This window comes from Colossoma macropomum, unplaced genomic scaffold (genome assembly GCF_904425465.1).
Source record: "Colossoma macropomum unplaced genomic scaffold, Colossoma_macropomum, whole genome shotgun sequence".
In the NCBI taxonomy this organism is placed as follows: Eukaryota; Metazoa; Chordata; class Actinopteri; order Characiformes; family Serrasalmidae; genus Colossoma; species Colossoma macropomum.
In genome coordinates this window covers 7722243-7739252 of record NW_023494802.1, presented here as the reverse complement: position 1 = coordinate 7739252, position 17010 = coordinate 7722243, and the positions used below count along the sequence as shown (strand labels likewise).

The 17010-nt window shown below is 38.6% G+C and overlaps 1 protein-coding gene across 2 annotated transcripts in view; it reads right to left on the bottom strand.

Moving 5' to 3' along the window:
• arhgef25a (Rho guanine nucleotide exchange factor (GEF) 25a) overlaps positions 1 to 17010 on the bottom strand; it is a 117554-nt gene that overhangs the window by 21222 nt on the left and 79322 nt on the right. The window contains exons 5-8 of one of the 2 annotated variants that reach the window (XM_036590908.1): positions 9203 to 9330; positions 8082 to 8148; positions 6146 to 6249; positions 3723 to 3792 (exon numbers count right to left, since the gene is read on the bottom strand). In XM_036590908.1, the coding sequence (XP_036446801.1) occupies positions 3723 to 3792; positions 6146 to 6249; positions 8082 to 8148; positions 9203 to 9330 (369 nt within the window). The remainder of the gene's footprint in view (positions 1 to 3722; positions 3793 to 6145; positions 6250 to 8081; positions 8149 to 9202; positions 9331 to 17010) is intronic. The other variant, XM_036590909.1, reaches the window with a different exon arrangement.

The following is a 17010-nucleotide window of genomic DNA, read 5'->3' as shown; positions in this document are numbered from 1 at the left end:
CAGAGAGAGAAAGAAAGAGAGAGAGAGATAATAGAGGGGGGCAGAAAGAGAGAAACAAGAAAGATAGAAGAGGAGAGACTAGGAAAGAGAGAGGGGCACAGAGAGAAGTAAGAGACAGAGGGCAGATAGACAGAGAAAAGCAAAGGATGGCCATGGATTAAAATAGATGGACAGAATGAAAGAGAAAGTAACGGAAAGAGAAAGACAGTGAAAGAAAAAAGAGAGGAGAGTGAGTGGGAGAAGGAAAGAAAGTAGGAGAGAGGAAAAAGACAGGAGAGAAAAGGAAGGGGAGGAGAAAGAGAGAAAAAGAAGAGAAACAGAACTGGAGAAACAGGAAGAAACAGAGAAAGGGAAAAGGATTAGAAGAGATGGATAGAAAGAAGGAGAGAGAGGGAGCGAGAGAGAGAGAGAGAGAGACTATACAGCTACTCGGGTCTCTAATAGAGTAGTAGGAGCATGAGATCATGCATAATTCAGTCACTTTATCCACAATGTAACCAGAAACCAGAGCGAGCCTATCTGACTGCAGCCAGGTACCGAGAGACAACACCTGGAACACACACACACACACACACTCACAAACACACACACACACTCACAGTGTTGCCTGGAGACAGTTCAGCTCATGCTGAGTAGGTTAGAAGAGAAGGCGACTTCACAGTACAGTCATGAATATTCCATTGCGCGAGAGCTTATTTATTTGTTTACGTCCTGATTAAGATGTTCAATCCTACTGTCATTTTCCATAACCGGACTACAGGCTGTGCTTCCAATATGTTACTCCTGCTCAGTGGCGGACAAAGTACACAAGTGAAAGTAGAGATACCTTTGATAAAACATCACTCAATATATTCACTTAAATTAAAGTACAAAACACTTGCTTTGAAATGCACTTAAGTGTCAAGTACAGTGAGATATTTTTAACGATCAAACATTTCAATTCTTGTGTCTGTGAGGTAAAATTTTACTCTCATCTCCTGGAATATCAGGTATCTGATTTAAAAAATACCCTTGAAAATGTGCATGACAGTCCACCTCTGTTCATGCTAATGGAACATCACTGAGGACAAGCAAAAAGTAAAAATGCTAGAAAATGGAAAGAAATAGTGATAGAGAGAGGCAGTTTTCAAAAAGAGAGAGAGAGCGAGAGAGAGAGAGAAAGGGGGTGAAAGAAAGAAAACTTTACTCCCGCCCGCCGCCCCCTCTCCCTTCTCTCTGTTTTTCATTATGGCCGGACGTCCCAGTCTGCCTGTTTTCACAGTTTGACACCGCTCTTAGGTTTTTGTTACGAGTTTCTTTATTCCCCTCAAGCCTTTTTAAGTTAATTACCCAAAGGGCTCAGTCTTATTAAAACACAGAAAGGGCAGCGAGGCGCACACGTTGCCATACTGTAACTCGACCCATTCATGTTTGAGTAAAACGCTTTAATTAACCACCAAAAACATCACACCACATGCCAGTAATCGAGAAATTACCCCAGCAAATTAACGCGAGTATAATTCTATTTACAGTCTTTATGCCTGCCAACATCTGCCCCAACCCCCAACAAACAAGCTCCAACGCTGCGGCCATTCCAGAAGAACAGCGTGTTTTTGTTTTCTGCAGCAAAGGATTGTACATCGTGCACATCCTGAGCTCCAGAAATAGGCCAGCTTTGTGCATGAAGCTATGCTATCAAAGAACGCTGCCTGTGTTTATTATTCCACCTCTTATTCCTGGCTGCTTTTGTCGGCCTGTTTTTTCCTTCGGGCTTCCTGACCCCACGAGTCTTCATGGAGGTGAGCCAGCAGAGTTGCATGCTCGCACAATCTCACACATAAGTACACACACAGGAAGGTCTGCTTTAATACAGTGTCACAACACGGAATCAAACAACTGTCTCAAATGCATTACATAACTATAATACATAGTACCTACAAGTAATAATATGTGCCATATGTTTTATATACAGCACTGTGCAAAAGTCAGAAACCACCCTTTTGTTTAATCAATCTCCAGTCAAAACAAAAATAATAAAAAAGTAACAGAAAACAAAACAAAAAGTCAGAAAGTCAGAGGGAAACACATTTAACAGAAAATTACACCGAAGCCTAATAGCAAGTACAATACACAGAAATATAACAACTAATCTATCAGTCTTTAATTTGTCTACTCATTTTTGTGCACTTACTGCAACTTTAATTGCCAAGTTACAGCAGAATACTCTCAACAAAAGCTGCTCCCAAAGCTCTTGTTCCACTTCAAAAAGACACTAATATTCACACTAACAACTACCCAAACTCACCTCAGCTGCCTTTTAAATTTCTTTCTCATGTGCATCTAAAATGGCTAAGGGAAATGTTTCTAAGGAGAACAAATATAAGATAATCCATAACAAAGGGGAACGTGAAAGAAAAGTAAGTGAAAAAACAGATGTTTCCAAAACTGGAATACAAAAATGTTTAAAAGTTATTAAAAAAATGGGACTCCTAACAAACATGCAAGACTTGGTACACCAGCTTTCATCTTTCGAGAGAGGAGAAAATCAAGCTCTATCCTTGCTTCAAATCTGAACAAATCCACAGTTGTTTTTCTTCTGCTCTTCTTTCCACCGTGAGAAGACAACTCAACGTTATGTGTAGCTGTCAAGAAATCATTGCTGAGGCCAGGAAATATACAAAAAGAAGAGAAGAAGCTGCTGGTGTTCTCAGAACAATGGACTGCCCTCCAAAGAGTCCAGACCTCAACATCACTGAATGTGTTTGAGATTATGGATTATGAGAAACAGAAAATTCAACCAACTTCTAAGACTGAACTTTGGAGGTGTGGAAAAATATCCATACAGCCTTTTTGAAAAAATACAAGCAAGACTCCCAAAAAGAATGGAAGCAGTAATAAAGGCAAAGAGTGGACACGTATCTGATGTTATATTTAGTCTTAGTTATATACAGGTTTTTGAGGCTTCTGTGTAATTTTCTGTTAAATATATCTTTTCTGCTTTTAATTAATGGTCATTTTGACTGAAAACTAAGCATACTGTGAACCTCAGCAACCGAAAGGAAATGTTTTTGCCTTTTCTGCGTTAAATAAATGAAAGTGTTTGTTAAAAAACTTTATGACGTCAGGACCATTTTGTTGCGTAAGTTAGCTTTGTTTTTTTCTACAAATTCTGAGCATTTTTGTCGTGAAAAAACAAACACGCATTATACACACACTCTCCTACAAACAGACTATCAGTGATGGAAGGTGTGTGAGGGACACAAACAGAGTGAGTTCACTGGGGAGGATAAACGGGGCCAGTGTGTGTTTTCTCAGCTCTGTTTGCTCCTTTACACAAACACACAGAGCAAGCATGGCAGCCTCATTCCAAACTATCCTGGCACTGTGACACAGAGAGAGAGAAACAGAGAGAGAGAGAGGGTCGAGAGAGAGGCAGAAAAAGAGAGAGAGAGAGAGAGAGAGAGAGAGAGGGGAGAGAGAAGAAAAACAGAGAGAGAGAGAGAAGAGAAACAGAGGGAAAGACAGAGAAACAGAGTGAGAAAAGGGAGAGAAGAGAGAGAAACAGAGGGAAAGACAGAAAGACAGAGAGAAAGAGAGAGACACAGGCTATAGGAAGAGAGAGAGAGACAGAGAGAGAAAGAGAGAAGATAGAGAAATAAAGACATATACACAGAAACAGACAGAGAAATTCAGACACTCAGGCAGACTGACTAACAGACAGACCGGTAGAGTGACAGACGTACGTGTTTGATGAAGAGCTGGGCCAATCTCTCTGGCTCCACCACACACTTCTCCAGCTCACCCAGGAAATAACTGCATATAAGAGAGAGTAAGGAAGAGGAGATAAGGTCAGTCTGAGGTCACTCAGATGTGTTACTATAGTGAGTGATTACGCTTTCTGTAATAAAGAAGTGCAACACATTACACTACAGTTTAACAGTGACACATTACACTACAGCTTAACAGTGTGACACATTACACTACAGCTTAACAGTGTGACACATTACACTACAGTTTAACAGTGTGACACATTACACTACAGCTTAACAGTGTGACACATTACACTACAGTTTAACAGTGCAAAAGATTACACTACAGTTTAACAGTGTAACACATTACACTACAGCTCAACAGTGTGACACCTTACACTACAGCTTAACAGTGTGACACGTTACACTACAGCTTAACAGTGTGACACATTACACTACAGCTTAACAGTGTGACACATTACACTACAGCTTAACAGGGCAAAAGATTACACTACAGTTTAACAGTGTAACACATTACACTACAGCTCAACAGTGTGACACATTACACTACAGCTTAACAGGGCAAAAGATTACACTACAGTTTAACAGTGTAACACATTACACTACAGCTTAACAGGGCAAAAGATTATACTACAGTTTAACAGTGTAACACATTACACTACAGCTTAACAGTGTGACAAATTACACTACAGTTTAACAGTGTGACACGTTACACTACAGCTCAACAGTGCGACACATTACATTACAGCTTAACGGTGTGACACATTACACTACAACTAAACAGCGTGTCACATGACACTACAGCTTAACAGTGCAACACATTACACTACAACTAAACGGTGCGACATATTAAACTACAGCTTAACAGTGCAAAAGATTACACTACAGTTTAACAGTGTAACACATTACACTACAGCTCAACAGTGTGACACATTACACTACAGCTTAACAGTGTGACATATTACACTACAACTAAACGGTGCGACATATTACACTACAGCTTAACAGTGCAAAAGATTACACTACAGTTTAACTGTAACACATTACACTACAACTAAACAGCGTGTCACATGACACTACAGCTTAACAGTGCAACACATTACACTACAACTAAACGGTGCGACATATTAAACTACAGCTTAACAGTGCAAAAGATTACACTACAGTTTAACTGTAACACATTACACTACAGCTTAACAGTGTGACACATTACACTACAGTTTAACAGTCAGACACGTTACACTACAGTTTAACAGTGTGAAACATTACAATACAGTTTAACAGTGAGACATGTTACACTACAGCTTAACAGTGCGACACGTTACACTACAGCTTAACAGTGTGACACATTACACTACAGCTTAACAGTGTGACATTACACTACAGCTTAACAGTCAGACACGTTACACTACAGTTTAACAGTGTGAAACATTACAATACAGTTTAACAGTGAGACATGTTACACTACAGCTTAACAGTGTGACACATTACACTACAGCTTAACAGTATAACACATTACACTACAGTTTAACAGTGTGACACATTACACTACAGCTTAACAGTGTGACACCTTACACTACAGCTTAACAGTATAACACATTACACTACAGTTAAACAGTGCAGCACATTACACACAGTTTAACAGTGCAAGACATTACACTACAGTGTAACTGTGCAACAGATTACACTACAGTGTACACTTACACTGTACTCTGACTCAACTCTGTGTAACTTATGAGCATATGAGCATCTTATTGTATTTTGTTTCCATTTCATAAAAGCTTTACATTATGCCTAACTACACCCATTACCCATGGCAAAATAACTGTAATGCACAGCTTCTTCTCTGGCTTATAACTTTGATCAATGTGTTCAATAATATAAAATTAATTTAGTTGCAGATATGTGCATGAAATTATTCTAATATGCTAGTCCTGTGCAACTTCACAGCTTTCAAATACTTATAGTTATAGTATAATGTAATTTAGTTACAGTTCACTGGATCTTGAGAAGCAGAAAATGCCCAACCAACTTCTAAGACTGAACTTTGGGGTGTGGAAAAATATCCTTGCAGATTTCAAACAATTAGTATTAGTATATATTTAAAAAAGAAATGTTAGACGTGTCCAGAATGATAAATAGAGATTATTCTAAATAACTGAGAAAGCCATACAGCAGCAAGGATGAAATGATAAAAAAATTCATATCCAGTGGTAATCAACAGCAAAAGCAACAGTGAAATATTGAATAAAATGTCTCAAAATGCCCTTTAAAGGTGCAGTGTATAGGATTAGGCAGCATCTAGCAGTGAGGTTGCAGATTGTAAGCAACTGAATACGCCACTGAATGACAGAAGATGTTCAAACTTCTCTGTATGTCTGTAGAGTAATACTCACTCTTTATGCCAGTCGAAGATTTGGTGTATGTTGCCAAACACTATTTTATCTTTTCCCTTCATGTCTTCTGGAACTCCTTTGGCATTCATAGTGGCCATGTAGCCCTGCAGAAGATTCCAGAGAAACAGTCAACAACATGTTAAATCACTCCAGTCATGCTTCCAAAACACAACATTTACATTATCTGTTCATAATGTTCCACATGCGAAGAGGCCAACCATCGCTTTGCAAAAATATGTGCTGTCAACAATATGGCATAGATTTAATGTTGACTTATTACAAGCACCGTAGCTTGCTTTAGTTAGTTAGTTCAGTTCCGTCATCCTTAAGCAAATATTTAGGAAAACTGAACTCTAAATAATGTATGATACTAGGAGATGGAAACAAATCCCTTCCTTATCCGCTTTTAGCTGTTTCTGGAGTCATCCCAAAACTGTGTTTATTCTTGCCAATGGCCTTAATGTTATTGAGAAACATTAGTGCCATGACTTTGTGTAAGGCTCTATTACAACTCTTTAGAGTGCTGTGGGCAATATGTATGTTCCAAAATATATATCTGAACTGTACATGGAGCACTGAAATAAGTAAACCAATATCTCTTTGTGTAAGGCTCTATTACAACTCTACAGACTCCCATATATAAACTCCAAACTAATCTAAAAATTAAGAAAATCAAGAACATATTTACAGCTTAATCATTTTTCTTGGGGTATTACAACAAACAGACCAATATTTATTGAAGGACCTTCCATGCATAAGCCACATGAATGCTGTAAAATAATCTCAAAAATAAGAAAAAGAGTGCATAATTTAAAACTTCAAAAATCATTTTACTTAGTGTAACAAATATCTGTCTATTAAACAAACATTCATCTATCAAAAGGACAAAAATAAGAAAATGGACAACACATTTAAAACATAACCATTTTACTTCATGTATAGAATTAAGTAAGCAAATATCTGTCTATAGGTTAAATAATCTGGCTACCTTCATAGGGACTACATAACGCATGTATAAGCATTGAATATCAGCAATACTTGAGTATTTATGGACACTTTATGCCCTTAATTGTACCATGACAAAAAGATGTTTTGTGAAGTGAATGACATTGTACTGTCATAAGGTATCTCAAGTTGCTAAGTAAACTTAATTTACATTTTATGGGAAACGTAGATATGTTAAGCTCAGCACCTAAGTGTGTTTCCTGTAGAACATGAGTTAACTTATCAACAACAAAAAAAAAAAAACAACTAAGTAATTTAACAGAGTTGTTCAAACATCTCCATATGACTCTACATATAATTTTGCCTACTTGAGTTAAAGTAAAAAAGTACAATTTTTATTAAGCAGGCCTGTGTGAATGCAGACATGAACAAGTAACCATCCATACAGATCTCTTCAATAGAAATTGTTCATCAAAATAAGGTAACATAACTGTACAAACAGGACTACAGTTCTATTTGAACTAATATGTATTAGACTAATATTTTACCAAGGGTATCTACTTTGACTCAGGTTCAGACTTTGTGTACATATGTGTATACGTATATTCATGCATATGGGAAATGATGTGTGAAAATTATCACTTAAGTTCAAGGGCATTAAAGTCTTCCCTATAACTGATATATGGTCTTTTGACTAGACCCTTGCCTTGCTTCATTACTTAGCAATGATGCTTCATAACAGAACAGCAAATAGAACCACTTTAGCTTAAGGCCCCTTATGTCAATACAATGCCAATTACTTTGTAAAACACCTTGTTAACTTGCAATTACTGCCAGGAGCTGTTCAAGTATTGTTTTACAAATATGTTGTTCAATGCTTACGCAAGTGTTATAAAGTCCCTATCTTTCAAATAAGGTGTTACTAATAATAGTATGTGTAGGATATTTAATCTAAGAATCCAACAGTGTAATTTGGTATTCTGTAGCTCACCTCCACGATGAGTCCCAGGTCAACTACATACAGTTTCTCTGTCTCAATCAGCTCTTTGAGTACATACCTACAGAGAAAGGAGGGAGAGATGAGGAGAGCTTTCGTCTGTTTGATGTGAAAATAATGCTGCCAGCATTGCTTTTCACTCAGATGAGATAACAGCGCTATTGATGTAGCATCCACAGCCGTTTCAATTAGGCACTCCACACACAATGTGGCAAATATTTAGGGAAAGGATTAGGCCTTATTTAACCATGGTGTTCAAACAGGATCAACACTGAGTTAGGATTATGAACTGCAGTAACATCTACATTCCTTCATATTAGGCCTGTCAGTATCGATTATACCAGTCATACAGTAACATACTGATTATTTTGATGATAAGTAATTAGAGTAATCAAGTAACAATAAAAGTAGACTTAATTAAACAAAAAACAAAGCATGCGTAGCCTTTCAAAGATTTCTAAATACTTAATTGGAAAAAGACAAACTATGAATGCTTTAAAAAGATTACATTATAAAAATAAAACACGATGTGGCAAAAAAATGTACAATACTGTGCAAATGAGACCACCAACCTATCATTTAATTTCCAGTCAAAGTGGCCATTAAGTACAAGTTATTTAGTTATACAGAGCAGAGAACATGGGACTCTTAACAATCATGCATGGTAGACCACTACAGCTGTCACCATCAGATAAACAGTACTTAAAGCTTTCTTCTTTAGGGGAGAGGAGAAAATCAAGCTCCACTCTTGACTCAGATCTGAAAAATCCTCAGGTGTTTCTGTCCATCCTTCCAGACCTCAGCATCACCTGGATCGTGAGAAGCAAAAAATATAACCAACTTCTAGGACCGAACTTTCAAGGTGTGGAAAAATATCCCTGCAGATTTCTCTCTCTAAATGAATAGAAGCTGTAATAAAGCTGAAGGGTAGACACACTAAATACTGAAAACTCTGACACTATGTTCAGTTGTTGAGGATTCTGTGTAATTGTCTGTTAAATCTATGTTTTCTGTTGTTTTCTTGTACTTAATGGCCGTTTTGAGTGGAAATAACTTAATCGTGACAGCTGTACTTCATAGATACGGATCATAAACCCAGGGTGGTCCTCACATACATGCTTTTCTCTAAGGCACTCCTCCTCTCCTCTTCACTGTCTACAGTGGCTGACGATTGACTGGAAGTGTCGTCCACCAACACGGAGCCACTGTCTTCTAGCTGCAGGTTAGAAGATTGTGTATTCTGCTAAGAAGGAGAGAAAACAAGTGATGAAACAGTTATGAAATGCATTTGAGAGAGAGAGAGAGGGAGAGAGAGAGATGAGCTCCTGTTGTCTTGCTGTTTTGGTGCAGGTTGCCTAGGTGACAGCAGAGCAGCATTCAGGCTCTGTTGGTGACAGTGACTGAACGATAAGAGGTATTCAGTGCTTACCAATAATCATGACACCATTAGTGTGAGAGAGAGAAAGAGAGAGAGAGAGAGAGAGCAGGCTTATCAAGCTTAACCCCTTAATGCAAGTATGTTTCAGCATTCATTCCTACTGTTAATGGGTTGTTAGCAACCAACCATTTATATACAAATTGATCTACAAACTGCCACGACAGAGCGAAACTGTCAAAACAATTACAAAATAATAAAATAAAATACACACACACATTTTCTAAGCTGCTTATCCTTCTGGGTCGTGGGGGGAGCTGAACCCTATCCCAGCTGTCATCGGGCGGAAGGCAGGATACACCCTGGACAGGTCGCCAGTCCATCGCAGGGCATAAAATAAAATACATAAATATAATAAAATATATGTTACAGTCTGAGATCTGGTTTGTAACACATTTGAAAAAATTTTTTATTTAAAATAATCATGTTTCTTGTTGCATTTAAACTTTGTAGTAATTTCATTCTTAAGTTTTGAGTAGAAAATAACAGTTTGAAGTCTTAAAATGGTCCAATCAGGACTTTTTCAGGTGGTATCTAGGTGGATGCATCCAAGCATGCTCTCCTGTTGGTTAGGCCTGCAGGGGCAGGACTGAAGGCCATACATGTCTGATTAACCACCCACATAACTAGGAAGTGACTGGGGAATCGACCAATGATATTTTGATTTACAATGAGTAGGACCAATTTCTAGAAGTCCTAGATTTGTCACCATAGTCTAGCCAGCTTTCAGTCAGTGCTGAGAAATGAAAAACAGTGGCAGTTTCATAATGAAAGAGTTACTATAATACTACTACATACAATGTAAAAAAATAAGTTACTATAACTTCAAATGAAACATATGAAATATCTTTTAAATGTCTGTGGTTAATCTAAAACGGCCAGTATTAGCTAAGTGCTAACATACTATTAGAAATCCAGGTATTAGGTTTCTCATTAAGTTGGGTTTTTCCTTCATTTTTGACAAGTTCTGGTATTTATGGTCTGAACTGTAGGCCTAGCCCCAATAGTAATGGTTCACCACAGATCACTAGCATGTATTTAATGCTAAGTATCCATTTAAGGGTTAGCAAATGTACCCACTGCTACTGCCTAGCAATCTGAGCCTTTTATTACTGTGTGTTGTTTTGGGCCATAGTTCATGTTTCTGATAATGAACATCCATTTGGCCCTGTTGGGTTGTGTAATGTGTTGATAGAGGGGAAGTACAAGGAAGTTTCCTGTCTTTGTTGTTCACACACATTTTTCAAAGGTAAACTGAGGACAAGCTTGGCTTTCAAAAGTCAATTAATGACCCTCAAAAGAGCGATGAGAAAGTAATATAAATGAGATGTCAGTCTAGAAATAGGGATAACATGAGTAGAACTCATACAGAAGCATTCCTCAAGTGATGAACGTCGCTTTGGAGTCAACAGACAAAGAGAGCCAAGCTAACCAACTGCAGCCTGTATGTTCTGAGTGCAGAAAGTCCTTTAATCAATTGCTAGAGCTGCAGTTCCTCTGCAGCCCTTCCAGTTTTCATCTAATTTTTCATCCATAATGTCTCAGACCTAATGTCAGAGGGATTTTCTTGTGCCAGCTGACAGATACATGTCCAAAAGTATCCAGACACCCCTCTAATTAGAGGATTCGGCAGTTTAAGGCACACCTATTGCTGACACGGATTTTAAACTGCCCACACAGCCAATTCATCTTCATAGAAAAGAACTGGCTGTAGAATGGGATGCTTTGGAGCAGCCATACACAAACCTTAGATCGCCATGCACAGTGCCAAGCATCAGCTAGGGTGGTGGAAAACATCCCGTTGGATAGTGAAGCAGTAGAAATGTGTCCTCTGGAGCAATGAAGCACAATTGACCTGTCCATGCTCCGCCCACAAGTGTGTTCTTTCATAGCATCCGTTGTGAGGTTGGACAAGCTTTAAACAACGGTAACAAAAATCTTGTCCAACCAGAGAAGATTCAGTTGCATGGATTTGGCAAGCAGGAGGGACGACTCATTCTCCTTTTATGCAGACAACAGAGACAGTGTCCACACTAGCGGGAAATTCTGCCCATTATTTTTACCCCCCTTTGTGATTACAGCAAACTCATTTTGATTATTGTTGTGGTCTTGTAAATATTATGAGTTTAAATACACATTTTCTGATATTTAGAAATAACAATCTTGTTTCAGGTTTGTTCAGCCAGCTGCCAGGTCTTTCTGCACAGTCTGTGTTGTTGCCCCAGAAGACTATTAATAGATAATATCTAGTAAAACTCTTGATTTTAGAGGAAACGCTGGACGAGCAGGTACGATCTGGATACCTTTAACACATAATTTACTTCCATGCGAAGGCCTAAGCATCAGTCTATACTCATTCCTCAGCATCCACTCCACAATCACCTCATCAACACCTTGACTAGGGCTTAGGTGCAGCACTGTTACACTACTGAAAATACCAAAATGTACAGTATGTCCATTAGTGTGCCCTTGTTGCTGTAAGTAAACTCTGCACTGAGTCCTGAGGCAGCCATAGAATTGTTTGGGGCTTTAAAGTTACGTAGTGTGTGAAGCACACATAGATTCCTGCATTGATGCTGTGATTGAGAGGACAGCTCTATTCTCTATCCCCTGGGTTTTTCTCTTTCTCTCTCTTTCTCTCTCTCTGTTCATTACTCAGAGCTTTTCTAGAAAAGGCCTTTGCCTTCAGCAACCACCTCTTCAGCTATGTGCAGACAGCAGTAAAACATTAAAATCACATTTGCTTCTCCTCTTTACCTCACTGACTTTTAACATGCAACAGGTGACCAATCCCTAAAATTACAGTGTGGGTAAAAATGAGCTTCAGGCTGAAAAGATGTGTTTAGAAGTGATAGCCTTCAGTTTAGACTTCAAAGTAAAAATACATTAAATAAGTGAGTACAAGACTGTAGGATGAGGATGCTAAACATACTGTAGTGTGTGCATTGGCATGTGGGTGACAAAGAAATCTGTATGTAATACAGGCCTATGAGTGAGAAAGAAAAGATACGTGAAATAAATCCGAACATACAAAATCACTGTGATGCATGCTATTCATACTGGCATTCAGTATGCATTCGCTACCTTTCAAAGAACATTTGTAAATCTGTATGCTTGTAAAGCCAGTATTCTGAAATATTTACATAACAATTACATTTACTAATGTAGTATGTTACAATGCATGGTTCAAGTTCTCTTTTAGTATAGTATTCTATTCTGTTGCATTAGCTATACTATATTAGTAAAATTTTTGTTGTTGCATTGTGCCGCATTATACGCAAAAAGATTTGTCCTGCTCCTGCCCGCAAACCTTTATAACTGGTTTCCATCTGAGTTAGTCACAATTGAAAATTACTGCTGTAGGTCAGACTTGCCTTCTTATTCTCGCATATTCACCTTTATTAAGAACACTTTCCACAGCTGTGGCTGCCTGACTGTCTGAAGGCTCTGGCGTTTCTGTATCCTACACATGATTTCTCACATGACTGGTTGCTTCTTTTTAGAACAAGTTTAGAGGACTTCAAATGCAAATACATGTTGCTGGTTAACTGCTTGATCCTGCACGTGACACTGAAAATTAGCTCTGTACTGCAAGATATTGCGGTAGGCAGACCTCTGCTGTGATGTGTTGCATTGTGCTACACTGGTCTGCTTTGTGCTACGTTGAGCTGGACTCTAATACACTGTGTTACATTGTTCTACAATGTGTTGCACTGTGCTAGATTATGTGGCACTGTGCTACATGTTGTTTCATTATGCTACAGAGGGTTACATTGTGCTAGACTGTGCTACATGGTGTTGCACTATGCTACATGGTGTTGCACTGTTAGACTGCGTTTCATTGTGCTACAATGGGTAACTGCATTGTGTCACACTGGGTTGCATTGTGCTACACTGGATTGCATTGTCATGCAATGTGCTACACTGCGCTACGATGTATTGCACTGGGTTGCACTGTACTACAGTGCCATTTATTGTGCCACGCTAGGTTGCACTGAGCTACAGTGTGTTGCATTGTATTGCACTTTGCTGCACTGTTCTACATTGTGCTGCATTATGCTGCAATGTGTCGCATCGTGCCATGTTGTGTGTATGCTGTGAGTGCTCCCCTACTTAGCTGACAGGTTTCCTGGCTGTTCTGCTCGGCTCTGATCATTTCCAGATGTGCTCTGGCTCAGTCCACAGGAGACATCCCTCTCCTTCACGTTCCCTCCTTTATTTGCAGGCCTTGTTTTTCTACCCAGAAGCCCACTTTCCGCACTCAAACATTTTAATAAAGAGCTGAGATCAGGGCTTGTTGTGCTTCCTGCAGGAAATTATGCTAAAGTTAGGCACAGCGAAGAGGAGGCTATCCCAGCCTCACTCCCTTATTTCTTTTACTGTCTGGTATGGGAAAACTCAGGAGAATTAAACCCTCAGCTGTTTCCCACTTAACCAGTAAAGAACTGACTCCTATTTGTATGAAAGGCAAGACAAGGGTTGAAATAAAACACACTGTTTGAAAACATTCACAGTATCCGTCCATTCTGAAGAGCGGGGGGCAGATTGCTGGAGTGATTATATATTCATTCAGGAATTTTCCATTAGCCAACAAACAATAAACTCACGCTGGAGCGCTGGGGCCTGCAGCACAGAGGCAGGTAAAGAAAGCTGAGGAATGAGGCCCTTTAGCAAGGACAGTGCAAAGTGCAGTATGTTGCACAGCCTGTTTAGGCGGATGCTGGGTAGAGGCTGAAAGCAAACAGCCTTGATTTCTGCAATTTACAGTAATAACAGAGAAATATTCATGAGGGCACGACCCAAGAGAGACTGACCCGAATACTCTAATCTCTAATCCACAACTACTCTCTTTCTCTCTCTCTATCTCTCTCTCTCAGCATCCTTTCTCTGCTTCAGGGTTAATAGGTAATATGTGAGATTTTAATATGTACCCAACATGTTTTATCCCATTTAATCTTCCTCCAAAAGGACATCCTAACCCTTCTCACTGCTCTCTCTCTCACTCTCTCTCTCACTCTCTTTCTCACTCCCTCTCTCTCTCCTGCAGGGTGTTGTCAGTGTGGTGACTCAGGGATTCAGGCTTAAAGTGAAACTGTAATTCACTGGTGTTCACTAAAAATCACATCACGCTGGCAATAAACACTGGCATCATATTTCTTCACCAGTGTGTGCCACGTGTGTCTGTATCTAACACATATGGAACATATTATTATTACACTTGACTTGAACCCTGTCACATAACATTAACATGCCATAAACACGTCATGGCAGAAGTCATATGCTGTCTCGAGTTGTCATGACAGATTTTGTTTAATAATATAACTGTCACTATTACCGTTAATTGTCATTACAGATGGCATAATGTTTGAAGTCATGACAGCTAAGCAGAGTACACAGCAAAAATTAGCATTTGACATAAGATGTAATGACATCAAACAGCATGACATCTGTCTTGACGATTACTGATAATAGTAACTTGACACAGTTATATACATATATAATAGAAATGGAACATATTATTACATAAGTGTCAACCTCTAAAGACTGCAAACTTTATATTCACTGCCTCCAAACTGTATTTATACCACAAAAATCATTCTCAACAACAGCAATGTATCCAGTTTTGCAGTTTTACTAGCTGTGATATATTCCTCTTGTAATCATACTAATTACTTCATACAGAATTAGAAATATATACTTACTTTATTTGACAGTTAAATAGCTCAACAGTCAGGCAGTGTTCTTAGAAGAGCTGACAGAACAAAAAGTGTCTGACACTGTAGCATTATCTGTAAGGAAAGATCGAGGGATAAATGTATCGTTTTTAATGCATTTTTTCCTGATTATGCCTTAATTGTTGTGCTGCATGTTGCGATATCTGTCTTGTCTGTATGAACAGAGGACTTTTTAGGCCATAAATTTAGTGATGTTAACTGGCCAAAGTGTATGAGGAAAACTGTATTAGACTGTATTTCCCATATTCTAGTTTCATATGGCTATATAGTTCCAAAATTGTAAAAAAACATATTTTACACAGGTAAATTATATAGGCTGACGACTATATTATCAGCATATATAAATACTTACATATATACTGTATGTAATACTTGTGGGACGTATGTATGACCTCACATCCTAACACTGTATAAAACCAATTCTGTCTCTGTGGCAAAATGTGTTTTTGTTTTTAGAGTCATGTCTATAGCATGCAGCCTGGCAACAAAAAGCCCAGCAGACGTTCCGCACTCATTCACACACACACACACACACACACACACACACACACACACACACACCCTAGTGCATTTCCTACATCACATGATACCCATACTGGAAAGTCTAGAGGTGAGCTTTGGAAAAATAACTGGTCTAATGACTGTAAGTGAACCCAGGCCATGTGGGATGCTGACTAGTAATCACACAGTTATAGATTTTAATTCCAGGGGAGCTTTGCACTCAGATCTTTAAGCTATGTACGTACAAAGACAGCAGGGCAGGCCAAGGTCTGACTCCAAACACCACGTGCACTCTGTCATCCTGCTAGTTCAGAAAATAACAGCACCAGGAAAATGTATTAATGTATTAACCCTATGTTACCTAACGTATTGTCAGCAGTACATTCAGAGTCTTTGCCTTTGTCTCCCGTCAACTCATAAAATCTGCCCCCAGAGTAGTTGGTGTGCATGCTCGTCCGTGTTGGTCTTAATAAAATGGATTAGCATATGGAATTGAGTAGCTTTCTGTGATCTGTGTTTTCTATCACTATGTAACAAAAGCTCCTCGCTATTGTTGAATGCAGTTAATAAGTTTTAAATTAAACACTTCCAGAACATTGATCTGTTTCATCTGAGTTACAGTAAAAGATTACTGACGTTTGGAGAATATTCTTATATATATTTTCGCTTGCACAAAGTATTAAATAAATGATTTCAATGTTGGTATATCAGTATTAGTTGTTTATATATGAAAATAAACATTTTGGATCCCTAATCAAACCAAAGCAATCCCCAAGTCATCATCTCATAGGAGAGGCTAAAAAGTTGTCTACAATGAGTACAAGTCATTTCATAGGATATTCAACAAGTCATCTACAGAGACTTCCTGTTATCATGTCATAGGAAAGTCTACAAGCTGTCTACAAGTCACCATCACATAGGACGGTGTACAAGTCATCTACAGACACTTTAAGTCTTCATGTCATAAGAGAGTCTACACTTCATCTACATAGACTACAAGCTGCCGCCTCACAGGAGTTTCTGCAAGTCATCTATAACTACAAGTAATAATCTTACAAAAGAGGATAAAAGTAATCTACATCGACTACAAGTCATCATCTCATTGGAGAGTCTACAAGTTGTCTACAATGTCTACGAGTCAGGATATCATAGGAGAGTCTCCAGTAGAGACACATATTGAATGGTGACTCTAGATCAAAATCACTACAGTTATTTTATTCTGCTTTGAAGCTGCACTCCGGGTCATGATTAC